The sequence below is a fragment of the Lycorma delicatula genome, chromosome 9 (assembly GCF_047948215.1).
Source record: "Lycorma delicatula isolate Av1 chromosome 9, ASM4794821v1, whole genome shotgun sequence".
Lineage (NCBI taxonomy): Eukaryota > Metazoa > Arthropoda > Insecta > Hemiptera > Fulgoridae > Lycorma > Lycorma delicatula.
In genome coordinates, this window is record NC_134463.1 from 73,153,960 (window position 1) to 73,174,204 (window position 20,245).

The window sequence follows — 20,245 nt, forward strand, 5'->3', positions numbered from 1 at the left end:
GAGTCAATCCTACTATGACTATCGAATCTATCATGAATGTGTATGTTGTAATTTGTGTGTTAACTGCAATTCACGGTATTAAATATTCAAGGCAGTAAGTTGTATACAGAATTGTGGATAAATTTTTACATGGGTGTAAGTGAGCATTAGATGACAGTGAAGCATCAACAAGTGCAAAAACGGGAGTGGTTCCTAAAATAAAATCAAGAAAATATCTCAAGAATTCATAAATTTTGGGTTTACCAGTACTGAAGTAAATGAAGAAAGGCCCTTGTGTGCCATTTGCTCAAAACTTTTGGCAGCAGTCGGCATAAAACCCACTGATTTCTGTATAACTGGATAGGGGATCCCATCTATTGGAATTGATAAAATTTGAAGCATAAACAAGCGCCAATAAATGAGTGGTAGAACTAAACAAAATAATAGTGCATGCATAGATGTAAGTGTAAGAGTAGGATAAAACCACATTTTAAACTGATGCAGTAGAAGTGTTCTGATTTTGTATTTTGAATATTGATCTCTATATAACTATATATCTGATCTCTATATAAATTTTCTACAACTGTCCATAAATTTCTGCTTGTATTGAAAAAATGACCGTTCTTTTGGTTTTCTGACTAGAGTAAAATAAATTCCTACCATCATGATTATAGTTGTGCAATCGTACAATGATTTTATTTAATTCCCAGTCCCTCATTCTTCGGCGCTGGAATATGCTTCAATATTGAAACAAATTGTATTTTATGCCATAAGGATCCCCTATCCAGTTGTATAGAGGTTAATGATGAAGCCTAATAAACTTAAACAGTATTTGGAAACACTTCATAGTGAGTACATTAACAAACCCCGAGAATTCTTTGAATTAAAATTAAAATCATATGAAAAGCAAACATTTAAAAAAAACTTTGTGAATGAAAAAGCTTTACTAGCCTCTTATAAAGTTTCATATAAAATAGCCAGATGTAAAAAGCCTCACATGATTGGTGAAGAGCTTATTTTGCCGGCTGTAATTGAGATGTTTGGAGATAATGATACTGTTTTTCTGTCAAATTGGTGATGTACAGCATCAGCTTCTCGGGAAGTTGCATGACAAATTATTTTCATTTCGGCTTGATGAGGCAACAGATAACAATAAAAAAGATGCTCATTTCATTGCCTATGTTCAATTTTGTGATGGTATCTCAGCAGTAGAAGAACTACTTTTCTACAAAACCAAAAGAAAAAAAGAAAAGGACTAAATACAACCAACAGCGCTTGCATTATTTGCCATCTTAAATGATTTTGTAATCAAGGCAAACATAGACTGGAAAAATTGCGTTGGAATATGCACTGATGGTGCTCATTCAGTATCTGGAAGATTCCAAAGTATACAAACACTTGTGGAACGAAAATCTCCACAGTGTCTGGAGACATTGCATGATCCACAGAGAAGCTCTGGCTTTCAAAGAAGTCCTGGTCTGAATATTGTGCTAACAATGATTGTAACCATAGTAAATTATATAAAAAAGAGATTCCTAAAATCAAGAATATTTTCTGCACTTTGTAAAGATATGTTTGCCGTACATTTAATGTTACGATTTTATTGCGAGGAAGATGGTTATCATGTAGGAAATTTTTGCAATGTGTTCATGAATTAAGAGATGAAGATACCATTTTTCCAGAAGAGGGAAACTGATCAGAAGACGAGAAGTTTCAAGATAGCTAGTTCTATACTTGCATGAGTCAATTTATCCAATGGGCTTCTCTGAAAAGTTTCCTCTCAATCCACAACTTCTTCAGAGACGGGAGGTCTTTCAGCACTTTCTTTGTGTACTACACTTCTTGTGACCTTAAATTGCTTTTTACCAACGTCTTTAATTAGGTGAATTATGGCCATACTCTAAATGAAAACGTCTACAAATAGTTATAACAGATCCGTTTTCATGAAACCGTTGTATGCATATTGCTTTCTCCTGCATGTAGCCATTGTTCAATTGACAATCTCCTCTGTCATTACATCACGCCAGCGAGTTCATCAGTAACTAGTACCTACACTGTTTGAAAAAGATTAATGCCCACTACATTACTTTGTTCATTTTTTATTAATTTGTAAAATGTGCCAAATAATTTATGTTCACTGTATATTTTCATCAGATTCAAGTTGTCTGTCTACGTGTAAAACAATGAAGTTATTAATATTATTGGATTTCTAAGAGGTAGTTGGAAAATTCTGACTGTTATATAGTGGGTTTATGTATTTTTGTTTGAAGTTGTGTTAATATTTAATAAACAAATTTCATTTGATCATCTCTCTTATGAAAAAGTGAAATGCTAAGTTGAAGGAAGAGATAATTTGATATTTTTACAATTAAAATTCAAAACTGATGGCAATATAGATGTGTAACACATTTATCAATGGAAAAGTTTATTTTATTTCAAGATTTAATAATACTGACATTGGCACTCAATAAGTACGTTAGATACTATGATTAAAATATATATGAGTGTTTGTGTGTGTGTTTTGGAGTTTTATTTCATAGGACTATAGATTTGAGCAATTTTTATATCAGATAGATGAGATGAGTAACATTAGACAATGGAGAAAGTGTTAATTAATCCAAAATTTCTCACAGAAAGAGGTAGAATAATTTGTTGGTTTACACTACCTGTCCTAATCTTTCCAGTGGCTGTGACACATGTAAAGCATGTGAGGTGCACACAACAATAATCAACTACTTTCTTTTTATAATAATCATCATTAGTAAACAGGAAGTCTCTGTGATGAATGAGCATGTCGCCTGCACAGCAGAATGGCATCAACATTGTGATAGATTATTTTTTGCTCAGGTGATGATACTGTATATTATAAAAACAATCCAGAGTTGATATGAAATGGTTGGAAAGCTTTAAAGTTATTGCCATTAGTTAATAAAATTATAAATATTTTATAAAATATATATATAATAATTTTAAAAAAAAATACATAATGAAAAGGATTAACTATAACATTTATTTTGAATTTCTGTTTTTTTTTTGTATACATTTTGGTTAATAAGAAATAATTTTTCATTTTATTTTTGTAATATTATTTTTACTTCAGGTTTTTTTTTAGGAACTAATTGAAATATATTAATTACAAATTGCACTGATAAACAAAACAAAAATTTAATGTTTCTGCAAGTGTGATGCCATTTCTTAAATTGCTTTTTTTCGTACATTATAGATCTGTATATACAACTATTATATCACCCTTAGTTTTAAATAAATTACACTTCAAACAAAATTAAAAGAAAATATAGTTAAAATTTATAATTTTGCACGGACATGCGTCTGTTACAATGATTTAGCTGATGCTTTTCTTTTATAAATAGCGTCAGACACATCCCAAATTAATGTCAAACAGTAATCAGCTAGCATGTTAGTATTCCACTTCCTTTATAGCTTTCCATCATCAAAATCTCTTGGAAACATTCACTGTGTTCGTCACTTACGTCTCAGAGGTTGTCTGGGAAATAATCCAGATGTGAGTAGAGGAAATGTACTTTAAAGACATATTGTATCCCACAGCTCTGTATGAAGTAAGAAGTTGATTAACAATATTGTGATAATTGTCAGATGTTTGCTGAGAAAATTTTAACAAATGTCTAAATAAAGCCCAAGCTGCACTTTCTACATTATTTAACTTTGAGTTAAATACATCATCTTTGACCAATTCTTTTATTTGAGGACCAACACATATTCCTTCTTTAACTTTTTCTTCACTTACATTCAGAAATTTTTGCCTGATGTACAAAAATCCAGGACTACCCTTAATTAGTCCTAGCTTGATATGGTGAGGGAGTAAAAATATATTTTTGGGTTCAACTAAGGGCTTATGAATATATTTTTCCCATTTTGAGTTAAGTTGTCTCGTTTCTTCCCCTCTTTGGTAACAGTTTATCCCCAGCTTAGCTGTCCCATTCGCAAAGAAAACACATGTAATTATTAGAGCCTAACAAAATAGCCATACCTTTCAAATCACCACATATGTTCCCGCTATGTTTTTTATAATTTATTTTTTCAAGAATGTCTTTCATCACATTGTACGTCTCTTTCAAATTAATACCATAAGCGATTGGTATTGAAGGATATTTGTTACCATTGTGTAGTAGAACACTTTTAAACAATACTTAGACGAATGAAAAGGCACCAGTCCTCAGGTTTATGAACTTGTCCTAGGCGCAACATAAGCTCATCAATATTTGTGCAATAAACCAAATTATTTTTATCAGTCAGTAAAGTACTCAGAAAGTTCTTTTTGTCGGCTTTGAAATTTTTGTATTTTTGAAGTAAATTCCAACCTCTTTGCAGTCTTGATCCTAACAGTTCAGCTTGATTTTTAAAAAATTTAAATTCCTAACAAAGTCATTTAATTCACCTTGTGATATAAGATGTGGCTTATTGGAAGATAATTCAAAATCATTGTTGTCTTCTTCATTAGTGCTTTTAAAACATACATTCACATGTGGCTCAGGAACTGGAATAATTTCACTGCGAGGTACAGGCCTGATTGCAGATTGCAATGACGGATATTTTACAGTATGTTTAGATTTTTTAGAAATTCCAGACACACTTGTTAAAAAAAAGTAACAATCGGTTACATGATCCTCTGGTTCACGCCAAACCATGGGTACACCAAATGGCAAAGCCTTCTATGTACCTTTCACTCATCCTCTTAAATACACAGAACAATTAGTGCATACTATACAAGGAACCCATGTCTTATTCTGATCACCAATATTACATTGAAAGTACAGATGATACGCATTTTTAATTAAAGGTGTAATTTTCTTTTTATTTGATTTTATGATAAACTCACCACATACGTAACAAAAGGAATCCACATTATTTACACAATTTCAAGGCATTATGACACTGCACTTTTAACAAACTTAAGACAGCTATAAGACTGAACAAAATTAATTCACTCCTAAATCCAGTGCTTAATAGAAACAACACAGCTGTTTTCAGCTACATGTTTTGACCTGCACAGACATGATCAATCTTGTTCATGAAGGCTCACTCTTCAATATTAGATATGATGTCATAATTTGCGACTATGATATGATTTAATTCTTTGTCTAGTATTATTTATTTATAGCTTACAAAATATGTTAACAAAGTTAAACAATAAAAAATGAGGAAACAAAATACAATACAGGAACTTAAAATGCTAACTGTATGTTGAAAAATGAAAAAATCCTTTAATTAAAATTTAAAGATTTTTCAAAAATGGTGGGTGATAGAAACATTCTGAGTTCATATTCATTCTCAGCATCAAAAAATAGATTAAACTCATGTATCGCAAGTTAGGAAACAGAAATTATGTTTATCAGGGTTATTATTTTTATAATTACTGTCGGTAATAAATTTTTTCTTCAGATATTTTTGAAACGTTTTGCAAATACTATGTTACAGATTTTTACCATAAATTTTTTAAAAGTATTTCCGTATTACATCAATATTATTAAAAAACCAATTATTTTAATACATTGGTATTCCCTTTAATATAATTAGTAATTTTTAAAAAAGTATTTTTTCAGGTTTTTTACTTTAAACTGAATATGATTTAAATTAATTAGCTAAACTGATGGTAAAAGAAAATTAACTTGAAATAATAAAATATTATGGAGAGATAAATGTATTATTATTTCAAATATTAACCTTGCATACTTTAAGCAGGCCTAACTGTCAGAATAATATTTTATAGATAAAAAATAATTTTAATCTAGCTTTTCTTCAGGGAATTTTTTTGAAACAAAAATGAGGAATGAGAATAATTTGTTGAGCAGGTTTAAGAAAACATAATCTAGATTGAAATTCTTAATTTTTTATGGTGAAAAATTCAATGTGAATTATAACCAGAAAATGCAAATTTAAAAAATTGTACATAAAAAGTTAAAACTTTCTATTTTTCATTTATGGGAAAATCAGATTGTATTTAATGCCTAATGTATTAACAATATATACAATTATATATATTTACAATTAAGCTTATCTTTTTATTTTTCTTATAACTAGCAATCAACATAACAACATCTGTGTCCCATGAGGAAACAGACATACTTTACAGGTGTATTCCTCAAAATAATGAAAATAGTTACAAACATAGGTCTTAGAAACACTTTGTTAGTGAGCTATGAGTAGCAAAAGATTTCATCCAGAATTCAGCTCCCCCAGTGAAATGAGGTCATACTGAAATTTTTAGCATGTTAATTGATGGAATTAATGGTTTTGACCCAAAAAATTGAATAAAATAGGTTCCATAATTGTACTTCGGTTAGTTTAAATGATATCCAGAGTAAAACAGAAAAAAAATTTTGTGTGAAAACAATTTTTTTTTAGGTTTGCAATACAATACTTTTAGTGACAAATAAATGTGTAAAATTTATCAAAAAACTTGTAGAGAATTTAATTCTAAAAATAGGGATCTAAATAATTCCAATAAAAGTTTTAAGAAATAAAATTTTACTGTAAAAGAAACAAAACAAAAAATAAATGAGATTACATTCCGGAAATTTTTGCAATCCATTCTTTGTTGTGTTTAAAACAGACTGTTAATAATAATAAACAAATACAGTTTAGTATTTGATTAATTTAAATACATACAAAACAGTTTTTAAATGTTCTACAAAAACAGGATTTCAAGAATACTCTATTAATTGAAGTTCTTTAAGTTATTGAAAAAACTAAAGTTGGCAACACTGTTTTTTTTTTAGAAACAAAATTTGAATCACGTTATTGTACAGCTGTTCAACAATTAACTTCTTATTAATCAAAACTAGTTTCTTATCTGTGATTTACGTAGTGTATGTGCACTTTTAATGATTTGTATAAAAGTATTCATGGCTTTTTTAAGAAAGGAGAGGCCATTCAAATTAAGAATATGCAGATGTTGTTTTTATTCACGGTTTTACTAAGAAGATACTCAGGCAGCAAAACATGAATATAAATGAAGATTTCTGAATAGAGCAATACCTACTCACAAAAAATTTTTTTTCAATAACTTACAAACTAATGGATTTTTTCCAGTGGTTACTTGTTCCATTGAATGTCCTATAGAACAGCCTGCACTTGAACGAGAAAATATCATGCAAATGATAACAGCACAGTCCTCAACTCAGCACTTGCTAAATTTCAAATCTAACAGGCATATCTTGTAGTAGTCTGGAGGATGCTGATTGAAAGAGAACTTTTATCCTTATCATTTTTGCAAACAGTTCAAAATCATCAACCAAGTGACAGTGAATTAAGATTAAATTTTTGTCAATGGCTACAAAAAATTTAAAGTACTGGTCATTACATTTTATACACAGATGAATCTATTTTTACTAGAAAAAAAATTTGAAGAATAGTCACAGAACATCAACTGAAAATCCAAATGCAATTACAGTCCAACTTTCAAACTGATTTTTGATAAATGTATGGTGTGGTATAATTGGGAACAAGTTAATTAGACCATTTATTTTTCAAAATCACCTTTTTTTGTGTACAAAGATTTTTTACAAAATCAATTGCCAGTCTTGCTAGAAGATGCATGCATCTCTTGAAAAAGGCAGCAAATGTTATTCCAACATGACGGAGCACCATGTCATTATTCAAGATGTTAAACAGCATTTAAACTAAGTTTCTAGGCAGATGGATTGGTCAAGGTGGGCAAATTGGCCTCTTAGGTCCCCCCAGTTTAAATCCCTCAGAATATTACCTTTGGGGTCATTTAAAGGAACTTGTTTATGAAGAAAGCATTAATTCCAAAGAAGAGTTATTAAAACTATTTTAAATGCTTTTTACCTCTTAAAAATTACCAGAATAATGTTAGAAAAACTTCCTGTAATGTTATACGTTGCACTAGATTTTGCATAAACTATCAAGGAAATCACTTTAATAGTATCTGTAAGGTAAGTTAATTAAATTTTTAAAAATAAAACAAAATGAAAGAGTAATTTTTTTGTGCAGTCATTTCATTTATTTTTTGTTCTGTTTCTTCTTTCTTTAAAATTGATTTTTTTAAATGTATTTGGTTTTTACTGGGACTTATTTACATCCCTACTTTTAGAATTAAATTCTCTATGGGTTTTGTTATTGCAAACTTAAAATAAATGATTTTCAGACAATTTTTTTCAGTTTTACTTCAGATTTCATGAAAACTACTGGAGATACAGTTCTGCAACCTATTTTATTCAAATCTTCAGGTCAAAACCGATAAGAAACCATAATTTCACCGCACAATTAACGTCCTAAAAATTTCAGTATGATCTCATTTCACTGGGGAAGCTGAATTCCAGGCAAAATCTTTCGCTATCCATAACTAACAATGAAGAGGAACCAGATGTAAACTTTTCCACTATTTTGATCAGAGGAATACACCTAAGTACATCAGTTTCCTTGTGGGACACCTGTATATATAAGATTTCAAACTTGTATCCCAAACTTCAACTTTCAATTCCACATAATTTAAAAAAAGCACTTCACAAAAATAATAATCACTCTCCAAATAAAATTTCTACATAATAGTTGCACATTTACATATGTATAAATTGTAACGTAACTGCAGTCCTATTGTGACAGATTCAGAGTGAAAATTCTTCTTGTGAATTTCCTTTTGTACATTAACTATATTTTACAAAAATTGATGACATGGGCAGAAATTTTTATCTGGACAAAAATTTGGTGCATGGGTAGTATGTGCTCACGTTTTTATTTTAGCAACTACTGGCAAGAGTGGATTTAAACATTATATTTATGTTTTGGGGATAAAAAATAAAAAAAATATTGGGTAGGAGCTGTGTTAATATTATTTAGTTTCAATTGGCAATAACATTTAACAGAATCATGTGTAATGAATCAAACATTTTCGCAGTGGGCCATAGGCCCACTTTTTCTTAGTACCTACTAAATCCTAATTACTTGTATTTTGCAGATCTGAATAATAACTTAAATATTAATTATATATGAGTTCTAATAATCTTGCTTATGCTATTTAATCCCAAATCAATATGTAATATTTAAGAAAATTTTATGCAGCCTACAAAAATCATATAATCACGAAATGGCTCATGGTAAAATCAAGTGACTTACCTGGTGAATATCATTAATTTCAAGAGAGCAATTCTGACTGATTATATTTGTAACTGTGATTGCTTTGCTTTAAAAGCATTACAGTCATTAAAAAGACAGGGACCATATTGCATAAAACACCAAATTAATGTACTATTTCTGTTGTGAAACATAGAATTATTCATAATGCAAACAACAGGGTAAAAATTGCACACATATTTGTATAATAAAAATAAGAGATTAATAATATGCCTTTTATTTACTAAAACAATGAATACAGAGATAACTGGCTTCCTTTTAAATTAAATATTATACAGATATTTTATTTATATCATTGCTGTTTTAACCCTTTTATCATCTATTATAAATAAAAAACAAAAAATTAACAGTATGCATCATCAGATGGTATGTAAGATAAAACATCTGTTTACAAATCTACGATCTGTATTCCTAGACATTCATAGAAACAAGCCATCTTAGTGGTATTTGTAGTTCTTGTGATTTTCTGAAAAAAATAAAAAATAAAAATAAATAAATATAAAAATCAACTGAACTGAGGGAAAGAAGTATTTAGTCAGCTGGATATTAGAAACTTTGGATATTGCGCCTTCCTTTCACCATATACTTAAAAACTAGTAAACATTCCATGTAACAACAACAGCAAGCAACTTTCTAATACTTAAATTGTATAATAATTGAAAAAAATATTAATACTTTAGTGTATGAAAAGTGAAATTTTTATGGTGTATAAAAAATGCCATGCCTCATTGGGATTCAAACCCACAACCTTTCAGATGATCCAACACTCTGCCATACACGTTGACAGAAATGATTTACATTATAATACTAAATAGGTGTCTTTTTTATTAATTATCTTTGAAATATAAACAAATGCAGTGTAACTGAGCCAATTCCATTGGAAGATTCAGCAAAAGAATAACACATTTTAGTAGATCTATGTTTTGGAGCAAATCATAGATCTCCTCAATCATTATGCTGTTTTTGATAAAAGTTGTAACAATGATAAATGTGTGTAACAATATCAATATTTCCTTGAAAAGTTACTTTTAGTTTTTCTGTACAAAACTACATAAAAAACTTATCATTATTACTAGTCTTATTACTGGAAGATGCTTTCTGTTTTAACTGATGTTTGCTTACTAACACTGATTTCACAATAAAATTTGTAATAAATAAAGGAAAAATAAAAAAATCAAACGTGTAAATAACAATTTTTTAAATAAGAATTAAGAGGAAAACAACGCGAATCATCTTTAAAAGTTATTTTGCAAAAATCTATTAAAATATTTTCTTTGGAATATTTTTTTAAAAGGAAAAATCAGTTATTGAATGAGAGACAAGCAGCAGAATGCAAACTCTCCAACTATGAGGAATGCACTATTGAAGATATTATTATACATCAATATGTTTACTGTAAAATACTTAGTGTGGGCACTCACTCATCCAGATGTAAAATCAGTATGTATATATAATAATGACAATAAAACAGTAACTGTTTTTTCAAGATTTTATTTCCAATTGAATAGTCATGAAATCTGCATTATATGCAAATCAGGAAATCTCTTAAGAGCTTACCTTTATCTAATTAATAATTAAGACCAAAAAATGTGGTTTCAACAGATAAGAAAAAGAGCCGAAATAATATTTGACTACCAAAAGCTTTAAAAATTGGTAATCTTATTTTATTATCAATTTTTATTAGTTAACCAGTTAACCTTATTGATAATAATTTTTTTTTTATTGTTTAAGAAGCAAAGCATTCTCTTCAACTTAAATTAATCTAATACAATTTTTTTAAATGCATTTTATTAAAAACCAAAACTGCATTTTTGATAGATGCTGATTAAATTACATGATTAAAACATGTTTAGTGTGTGTATTTTTTGGTGTAAGGAGCTAAACTTTTTAGTTTTAAACTAAAATAAAGCTATCTGAAAATAAGCCACATTTTACACAAAAAGACACCTAAAAAAATATTGAATCACATGAATGAAGATTCATAATTGTTTTAAAATTATCAGTAGAGAAAAAATTTAATCAAGGCTTGATCACAATTAATAACCTAAATATTAAGTAATAATGTCAGTAAAAATAATCAACTTACTGATTTTAAAGTGGTTCATGGCATAAAAAATTATCATTGCCGAAACTCCAAACTGAAGAACAGGTGCTATGGTTGAACGTCTTGGCAACACATATTTGTGCTGCCACCTCCAAAATGCTAAAACAATAATAGTGTGTTTAATAGTATAAAAATAATCAAATCTAAATTAGTTAGGTGTATAACATAATTTAAGTTTGATGCACAAATATTACAAATTTACTGGTTATATAGAACATGTAACATGTTATACTCAAAGGCTTAAAAGAAAAATTAATTCTGTTTACTGTATTCAAAATTTACCATAAAAAAATTTGGTTTTTAAACAAAATATTTTTTCAACATTTTTAAGAATGTCAGGCCATACACTATGACAATCTATGATGCTTAGAGATGGCAGTAAAAAAATCGTTGAATTCTTTATTAAGACGTTAGTTTCATATCAAAATGATATCAGTCAGGTGGAACCACAAGAAGAACATCCACTAAAATATTTAAAACAAAACATACAAATGTTAATTTCATATTTAGTCCTTAGTGCTAAAGCCCATGTAGGACTTTGCTCTCCACTCTTCCCTATCTGCCTTTTTTGTCTCAATCATGTAACATTTATCCTTGCTAAATCATCTTCCACATACTTAATCAATTACCCCTGAGAGTCTTCTCAGTTTGCTTCCCCCAGGGTCTCATCTATAAACTCACTTTGCATACCTGCCATTGTTTATCCGCTCTACATGTCCTAGCAAACTCAATCTTTTCACCTTAATCTCCCAAGTAATATCCTGAATGTCAAAAATTTCCTGCAATTCCTGATTGGTACATATTCTCAACTCCCCATTTTTACTTATCGGTCCATACATTTTTCATGCAGCATATCCTCATCTTTCTTTGTGTCAGAACTCATGTCTCTAAATCATACAAAACCACTGGCTTAATTACAGTTATAAATCTGTATCTTAAATTTCATTGAATTCATGTAAATTTATTGTACATTTACTGTAAATTAATAAAGCGAGTACTTTAAGTAAATTAAAAATGTTAATTTTTCAAACATTAAATTTATTATACTAAAAACAGCTATAAATAAATAATTTACAATAAATGTTCAAAAAATCCACCATTGAAAATGATGTACTTTTTAACTCGTTTCCTTACATTTTCTATCGCCAACCTAATGATACATTCACCTTTCTTGATGAGGACAACATTGAGAATGTGAGTGCTCAGTTTATAATGTGTCTACTTTATGCTACTACTATTCCTTTTCATTTCATGCACTCCCATAAACAGTAATCTGGGTGTTATTTACCAGCCTTTCTACATCCAATTCATTTACCAGTAATTTTTTCATCTAAGAATTATGTAACTTCATTTGTGAAATGTGTTGAGCTCCATCAATATGTTTCACCAATGAGAAATTTTTAAGCTCTAAGAAATTCATTGTTTAAAAATTTCATATAAGTTTCTCCCTGTGACACATTGTTTTATTATTTAAGGGCCTATTGATTACAGCTAATACAAATTCATAACATTTTTCCATTATGTTTGATTTACCTAGAATTTATGCCTTCAATTTTATCACAACTAAATTCTCTATTTTTAATAATAAAATTTACACAATTATTTATCATTTAACAAAGCTACTGTACTCCAAATCTAAAAAAAAAAAAAAATAATGGTTTTACATCACTCAATTTTTCTGTTTTATGTTAGATAAAAACAGTACGGAATATACTGTACTGTGATCTGTTTTATTAGATTTTTCAGTTCAAAAACATAAGAAATTAACAAGTTTATACCTTAAACTTTTATATGCCTTAAAAAGTTTTACTATGATCTCACTTCACTAGGCAAACTGAGATCCAGGTGAAACTTTTTTCGCCATAACTAGATAAAGTTTTTTCTCCTTTTGTAAAGATGTAGAATCAGTTCACAATTATTTTCCTTTCTTCCTCCTGAATTACTCCATATATAATTAGGAAGTTGAGTCCTGGACCATGTACATATCCATAACTACAGCTCCATTTACCTAATTACCAAATGGGTTATCTAATGATTATGAGATTTCTACAGAGCAAATTCTATAAGTCAATGATGAGCTGAATTAATTAGTAAAAACTTGTTTACTCTTTTCATGTTAAAATTGATTCTGCAACACCACACATATACATATAAAAAATTCTCTCAGATTAATGGACATGAAAGCATATGTGCTTGTATGTGAAAAAAAAAATATATATATGTGGCTATTATGACAGTCAAACCCAATTTTTCTGTTTATTTAAGAGGGTAATATCATGATTTATAAATAATAATAAATAAAACCTATCAATTAATACTTGCTGGAAGCAAACAATTTTTTACTAATCAACATTTTAAATAAAGAAACCAATAAGCAAAAGAGAGTGCTGTATAAGTGTTGTTTCCTACATCACAGGTAAACATTTAGAGGTTTTTGTTGGGCACCACGGTGTCACCATGGTGAAGTGCTGCCAGGCCGTGCAGTGAGTGCTCTAGGAAGCACTCTTAGATGTTTGGCATGCACAGTTCTTAATTTTTTTTGTTGGGCATGCTTGTTTAGGAGGATATGAGACAGTTTTACTGCAGTAAAATGTTGCCAGGTTGCAAGGCAACATCAAAAGTGAAGTATTGCCCTATACTGTGCACGATTAAATAAAAGTTTCTAGCAGTAATTCTCCACTTTTTTACTTCCAAAACCCATAAAAAAAAAAAAAAAAATATAATGAATATTTTGTATCTCCCTACCACAACCCTAATGAAACTTAGTAGTCATGAACATGCATGATGTATGAACTGAACATACATGTGTTCACTTCACTGTAACCATCTGTTCAAACATGTATATGATGCATTTGAACACATGTGCTCTTAACAGTATAAAAGTTGCATAAGGGATTGCAGTATGTCAGTTTAGTTTCGAATACAAAATGTGCATCTGGTGCCTTAATTAAGTTTTTAAAAATATTGTGCGGTCACTTTTTTTTTATTAATTCTAATGTAAAATGGATAAATTTATGAAAAAACAAAGCAAGCCATCTCCATCCAGTGAATCGAATGGTAAAAAGACATGATTGTGCAATGACTTGCACAATCATGTCTTAATTAAATTATGGTTTTACATCATTGTATGGAAATCCAATCTAACACTTGAAAACTAAACATCCAGATCATAAAAATCAAACCCTTGGAATTTTGAAAGAAAATTGCACACTTTTGAAAGAAAATTGCACACTTTGAGAAATCAACAAGCTTCTATTTGTAAATCAAGATATCCTGATAAAAGTACACTTGAAGCATCTTATCTATCTCTTAGCATTAAGAGTAGCTAAGATGTTCAAACTTCATTACAATCTCTGAAAGACTCATATTGCCTGCTGCAATTGATATGGTAAGCATTTTAATAGGCATGGAGAAGCAAAAAATTGAAAAAAAAAATCTGCTTTCTAGCAACAGTATCAATCAAGGCGAATTGCTAACACGGTTGCCAATTTTTACAAAGAGATAATTCAGCAAATGAGTTCCAAGTGATTTTTTTGTTGTATTCAATTTGATAAATCAACAGATGTGGCAAACATATTTCAATTCTTAAATTTTGTGAGATATGATTGCGATAGGGCCAGATCAATCAAAGAATATTTTACAAATCCTGGCCATGCAACAGAACAATATCTTTTTAATGTTTTTTATGAAGCTACTAAAAACTCTCACAAGTTGGACAAAATTTATTGCTGTGTGTAGTGATGGTGCAAAGGTGATAAGCAGGAAAGAACAGTGGATTTCTGAAAAAACTCAAAAATCATCTTATACAAAGGGTGGGATGGAGGCACTGCTTCCTTCACAGATGTACTCTTTCCACAAAATATATGCTAGAAAATCTCACAAATTTTATTAACAGCTGACCTTTACAAAATAGGCTGTTTCAAACTACACAATGAAATTGTGAAGAGAAATAAAATTTCATCATTTCCATACAGATTTGTTGTAGGGGAAAGAGTTAACATAGTTATTGAAATTGCAAGATGAATTAATATTTTTCCAGGATAAACAATGCCATTCTAAATATTTTTACAGAGTAAGTATATGTTGTTGGTCTATTTAGCTGATGTATTTTTGCATTTAAACAACGAATGTAAATAATAAGGACATGATAAAAATATTTTATCAATGATAAAATTCATACTTTTACTTAGAAGCTTATATCTGGATTATTTGCCTTCAAAGTAAAAATGTTGATATGTCACTCACTTCCAATTAAAAGTATATTGAGAAAAATTTGGATGAAGAAGATTCACACATTTTGGGCAGCATGAAGATGCATTTGCACGAGCTAAAATTGGAGTTTTCACAAGATGAAAATGATTTCTCTGAAAGACGAGTACTGAATCCATTTAGTGAAAACACTGTTGCAGCTGCTAAGTTACAAATTGAGATTCATGACCGGCTCATCGAAATATCTGCAAATAAAACGTAACTACAATTCCCATCTAAAGATTTTGTTAAGTTTGGAGGCTTTCTCATCAAGGAAATTAAATCACAGAAACACTGAAAATATTACTCCTTTTACCACATTTTACATCAATGAAAAGGGTTTTTCATCTACAATTACGCTATCTATAATCTTCTATCACTTTAAAACAATTTACTTTTGTGCGTTTCTAACATAGATCCACATATGGAGAAACTTTTAAATGAAAAAGAAATTTCATTAATTTATTTTCTTTTCTTATAAATATAAGTAAGATGTTTATAATAATTTTTTTCTAATAAAATAATTTCACTATTGTTTATGTGTAAAGTTTTAGGCTAATTTTACAACCCTTACCTTCTGAGAAATGCTAGTTTAAAGTAATGTGACTGAACTGGTCAAGATATACCAGACAAAGTTATGCAAGAGAAAGGTAGCTGCTGCAAAGACTAGTCAGTTTTAAGTTAAAACCGATACATATAATACCTACCACATTATTTTAATTTTTAATAGCATTTATCAATTAGTTTAGGACAAAGTGAAATTCACAGAATTACATCTCTCAGAATCTAATACAATCTCAGCATATAATTCTGTAATCCAATCCTTGTGATTCAAGTCATTTCATATTGCATCATAACAAATTTTTCAATAATTAAAGGTCTTTAAGTGTAAAGGGCATTTTTTTAACTGTAAATGGGGCTAAATTCAATGTTGTCAGAATAATGAAGCCGTTATGTGTGGAAGGCCAAACATTAAATTTTAATGCTGTCAGCAATTCAATTTTGTTTGGTATTACCATTTCTCAGAGAGTTATCACAATATAAACCAGGATTAACACAATTCTACATTTTCACTAAAGCTGAAGTGATTAATTTTTCAATGTAAGGACCTAACACAAGAAAAGCATTTTGAAAAGTATCAGTTTTAGTAAGATTCTGTAAGTGATTTGTTGTACTGAATTTCTCTACTTCTGTGAAGTTTGGATCAATTATACACAAAAATTTCAAATCACCTTTTTTTTCCACCAGACACTCCTTACAAATTAGAATTAGTGTATTGGTGAGGCAATGAAGACTCACTATTTTAAGAAGAATTGGTTCTAGTACTTAAATATTTTACTTTATTCAGGTAAATCTGAAGGTTTAATAGCCATCTCAAGAAATATATACATATACATCACAATAATTATGTATTATTGATACATTTTTTTTTAATGAAATCAATTCACCACCTAATTGGTGTACATAAACACACATGCGGGGGTGGGGGGTTAAAAAATTTCATTTTTTAAAAATATGATCTTGAAGACATGTAAATCCATCAAAATTTATGTTTTGCCTAATATATGTATTCTAAACACTATAAAAGGCAATCATAAAAAAACAATGAAACCTTTACTTACCACGACTAATAGCTGCAACAGCTGCTCTTGGATGCTTGTCACGTCTACTAAACCAACTGACCAATTCAGAAAGTTTCACCTGCCCAAATGGTGTATCAGCTAAAACATAAATTAAATTTTTCAATAAAACTGTGCACATATGTAGAAATAAAATATATTTAATATTTCTATATCAAAAATACACTGCAGTAATAAAATTATAATTATAACTGATCTTCTCTATTTACCTTTCTGAAGATATGCTTCCAAAATTTTTTTATGAGTCTTTTTTAGTTATTATAAAACCTATGATACAAGATTTCATTCGGTGTAGATTTACAAGTTTTAATGTTGGGTTCATGACTGTAATTTGCTTCAATTACTTGACAAACTCAAAACAATATAAAATTTACACTTTCTAAATTTGAAAGAGATAAATAAACAAGCACCTGCAATATCACACAATAGACACAGATGCATGAAACACAGACTGGACCATAGACACAGACAACTGTAATTAGTTCTAGAAATTATTATTAGTTTTCCACCAACACTGAAGAATAAGAGCTTGTTCTTGTATATTTAAAATGTCATCTGCATTACTGATAACATATATCCTGCATGAACATTTATGGTGAGGTGACCTGTGAGGGTAGTGAAAAGTTCTGGGCCTGGATAAAATATATTTCTCTGGTAAATTTTGATTTATTTTTCAACATAGTCAACATTAAATGCTCTTAGTCCATCATTCCACAAGAGCACTTATGCCAATTTGGTATACTAATTTATCAAACTCCTTAAAATAACAAACTATGGTGGCAATAACTTCATCATTGGTCGAAAATCTCTTCCTTCCAAGCCATTTTTTAGCTTAGGAAACAAGTCACTGTTCACCTGGGTGAGCAGTAATGCACAATTTGAATATAAAATTCACAAATCGTTTTATCTATTGATATCTATTCACCTGTATTTATTTAAACAGCTATTAATATTTATTTATCTTTGTTTCAAAATTTTATAGTTTTTAATATGCATTATTTTAAGTTAAATAATATTAGTATGCAGCTTTAAATTCAAATACATAAAACTTGAATAATTTTTCCCCTTTTATTCTATTTTTTAGCTGAAAAATTTCAAAAGGAAAAAATAACTTTATTCCAATATTTATAACCCAGTTTTATTAAAGCAATGTCAACATTTAAAATTCAGTTTTAAATCAAGATTTTAAAGGCACAGACTGTAATTTTCTAAAAACTTTTCATACATGTATTCTTTGATAAATATGCAATACACTGTTTTTTCATAAAACTGGTAAGTTTTTAACTATACCAAACTGGTATTCGTATTCATGTAAACACAATTAACAAAAAATGCAAAATGGATTTAAGAAATTTCCCTTTTTAATTATTTAAATTTCAATGTTATGCAAGTCTACACCAAAATAACAACCACTAACACACCTTACAGATCCTTAATCTACCGCTGACTTCTTATGAAGTCAGCAGTAGATATAAATATATTTCAATAATACTAACTTTTCCTACTATTTTCTTGAATTTTTATATAATCTGAATATGTAGAATATAATCAAGCTGTATATCATTATAACAGAAAAATCCAGTACAAATGTCTTTATTCATTTGCACAGACAATACAATGTTCAGCTTAGCTATCTAGAAAAAAATTACAACAGAACTTCTGAAGAAAGGATTCTACAAAATAAAAGTAAAAAAAAATGGTCAATTGGCTGAACATTCTTAAAAAAATAAATATAATGAAACTGAGAACCTCCTTCTTTTATTAAAAATTAATAAGGTAATTTGACTAGGTAAAACACAAGCAATATTCAAAAATGCAAACAGTTTCAACAGCCATTTCAATATATTGTCAATTCACTTAACAGATATATTAATTTAATTAAAATTAAACTATTCTCTTTACAAAACCATCAACAAGAATGTTAAATATTGTTCGGAATCTTTTTCTGTGTAGTAATGTAATCACATATTTATACACTACAACATGTCTACAAAGTAATAACAAGCTGTTACACATTCTTGTGCTTTGCCCTAATTACCAGAAAGCAGTAACAGGTCCTAACTGGCCACACAAGTGCAGTCTGTGCACATTAGTATTCAGTGGCAACATATCTGTGTGTATACTTTACTATTAGTATTTACTTGTTTTCCTAGTAGTTGCATAATAATACCAAGTGTATGTATGTACAACTAATTGTGAAACTGCCCAATTTAAAATTTTGGCAAATTGTTTGTTTGGTAGATTGAAAAGCATATATTAGAATATCTCTAACCTCTACATCTACAATAATTTGGAGGTCAAATTAAGTGTATTTAAAAAAAAAAAAAATAGTTCGTAAAATAGTACGTCTTAATAAATTTTGTCGTGAGGTTATTATATTCACCACATTGCAACGTAGTATAAAACACAGCTACTACCAAAAATTAGGTTGCAACTCTATAAACATTAACTATAAAATATGGAGAATACTAAAAAATAATTCTCACGACAGATATTACTCTCCGCTGAGTAGTTAATGCTTATAAGGAGATAAGTGCAAACCTTAAAAAAAAACAAATTTAAAAAAAAAAAATAGTAATTATCATTTTTAATAGTTAATAATGTAATAAAAATAAATTAATATAGCATCTCAATATATACGTTGACCTTCCCGAGCAGTCAAGGAAGAAGGCCATCCAATACTTACGCTTGCCATAATATCTAGCAGGATCATAAGGTCCATGTACCTTCGGATTATAATCTGCTGGGTAATCTCCAATCATTGTATTTTTCCAACGTAATTTAGGATCAATATAAGTAGGACCTGATCCACTATCAGCGCCGCCTCCTCCACCGGTAATTGCAGGTATGGGTGTCGTAGAGCACACTTCGCCAGGCTTAGAAGCTTTTTCAGGTTTCTCCCCACCACTATCGCTACTATCACTGTCGCTTTCGGAACAACTATCTGTGTCTGACGGTATTTCTCTACCATACTGTGGCTTTTTAATATTGTCAGATATTATCGGTGGAGTTATTTTTTCAGGTATAATTGGAGCAACTTTTAGGAAAAAACCACTTACAAATTTTTTTATCTCATCCATTATAATCCTGAAAAATAAACATTTAAACAAATTTATAGACATATAAATGTTATAACAAG

The 20,245-nt window shown here is 29.3% G+C and overlaps 1 protein-coding gene across 1 annotated transcript; it reads right to left on the minus strand.

The window, feature by feature from the left end:
* Positions 1 to 9,315: 9,315 nt before the first annotated feature.
* Positions 9,316 to 20,168, minus strand: ATPsynF (ATP synthase, subunit F). Its single transcript, XM_075375243.1, has 4 exons — positions 19,793 to 20,168; positions 17,089 to 17,187; positions 11,201 to 11,317; positions 9,316 to 9,580 (listed from the first exon to the last, which is right to left on the minus strand). Exons 1-4 carry the CDS (start codon positions 19,866 to 19,868, stop codon positions 9,552 to 9,554), a joined length of 321 nt encoding a protein of 106 aa, XP_075231358.1. The 5' UTR covers positions 19,869 to 20,168; the 3' UTR covers positions 9,316 to 9,551.
* Positions 20,169 to 20,245: the final 77 nt, after the last annotated feature.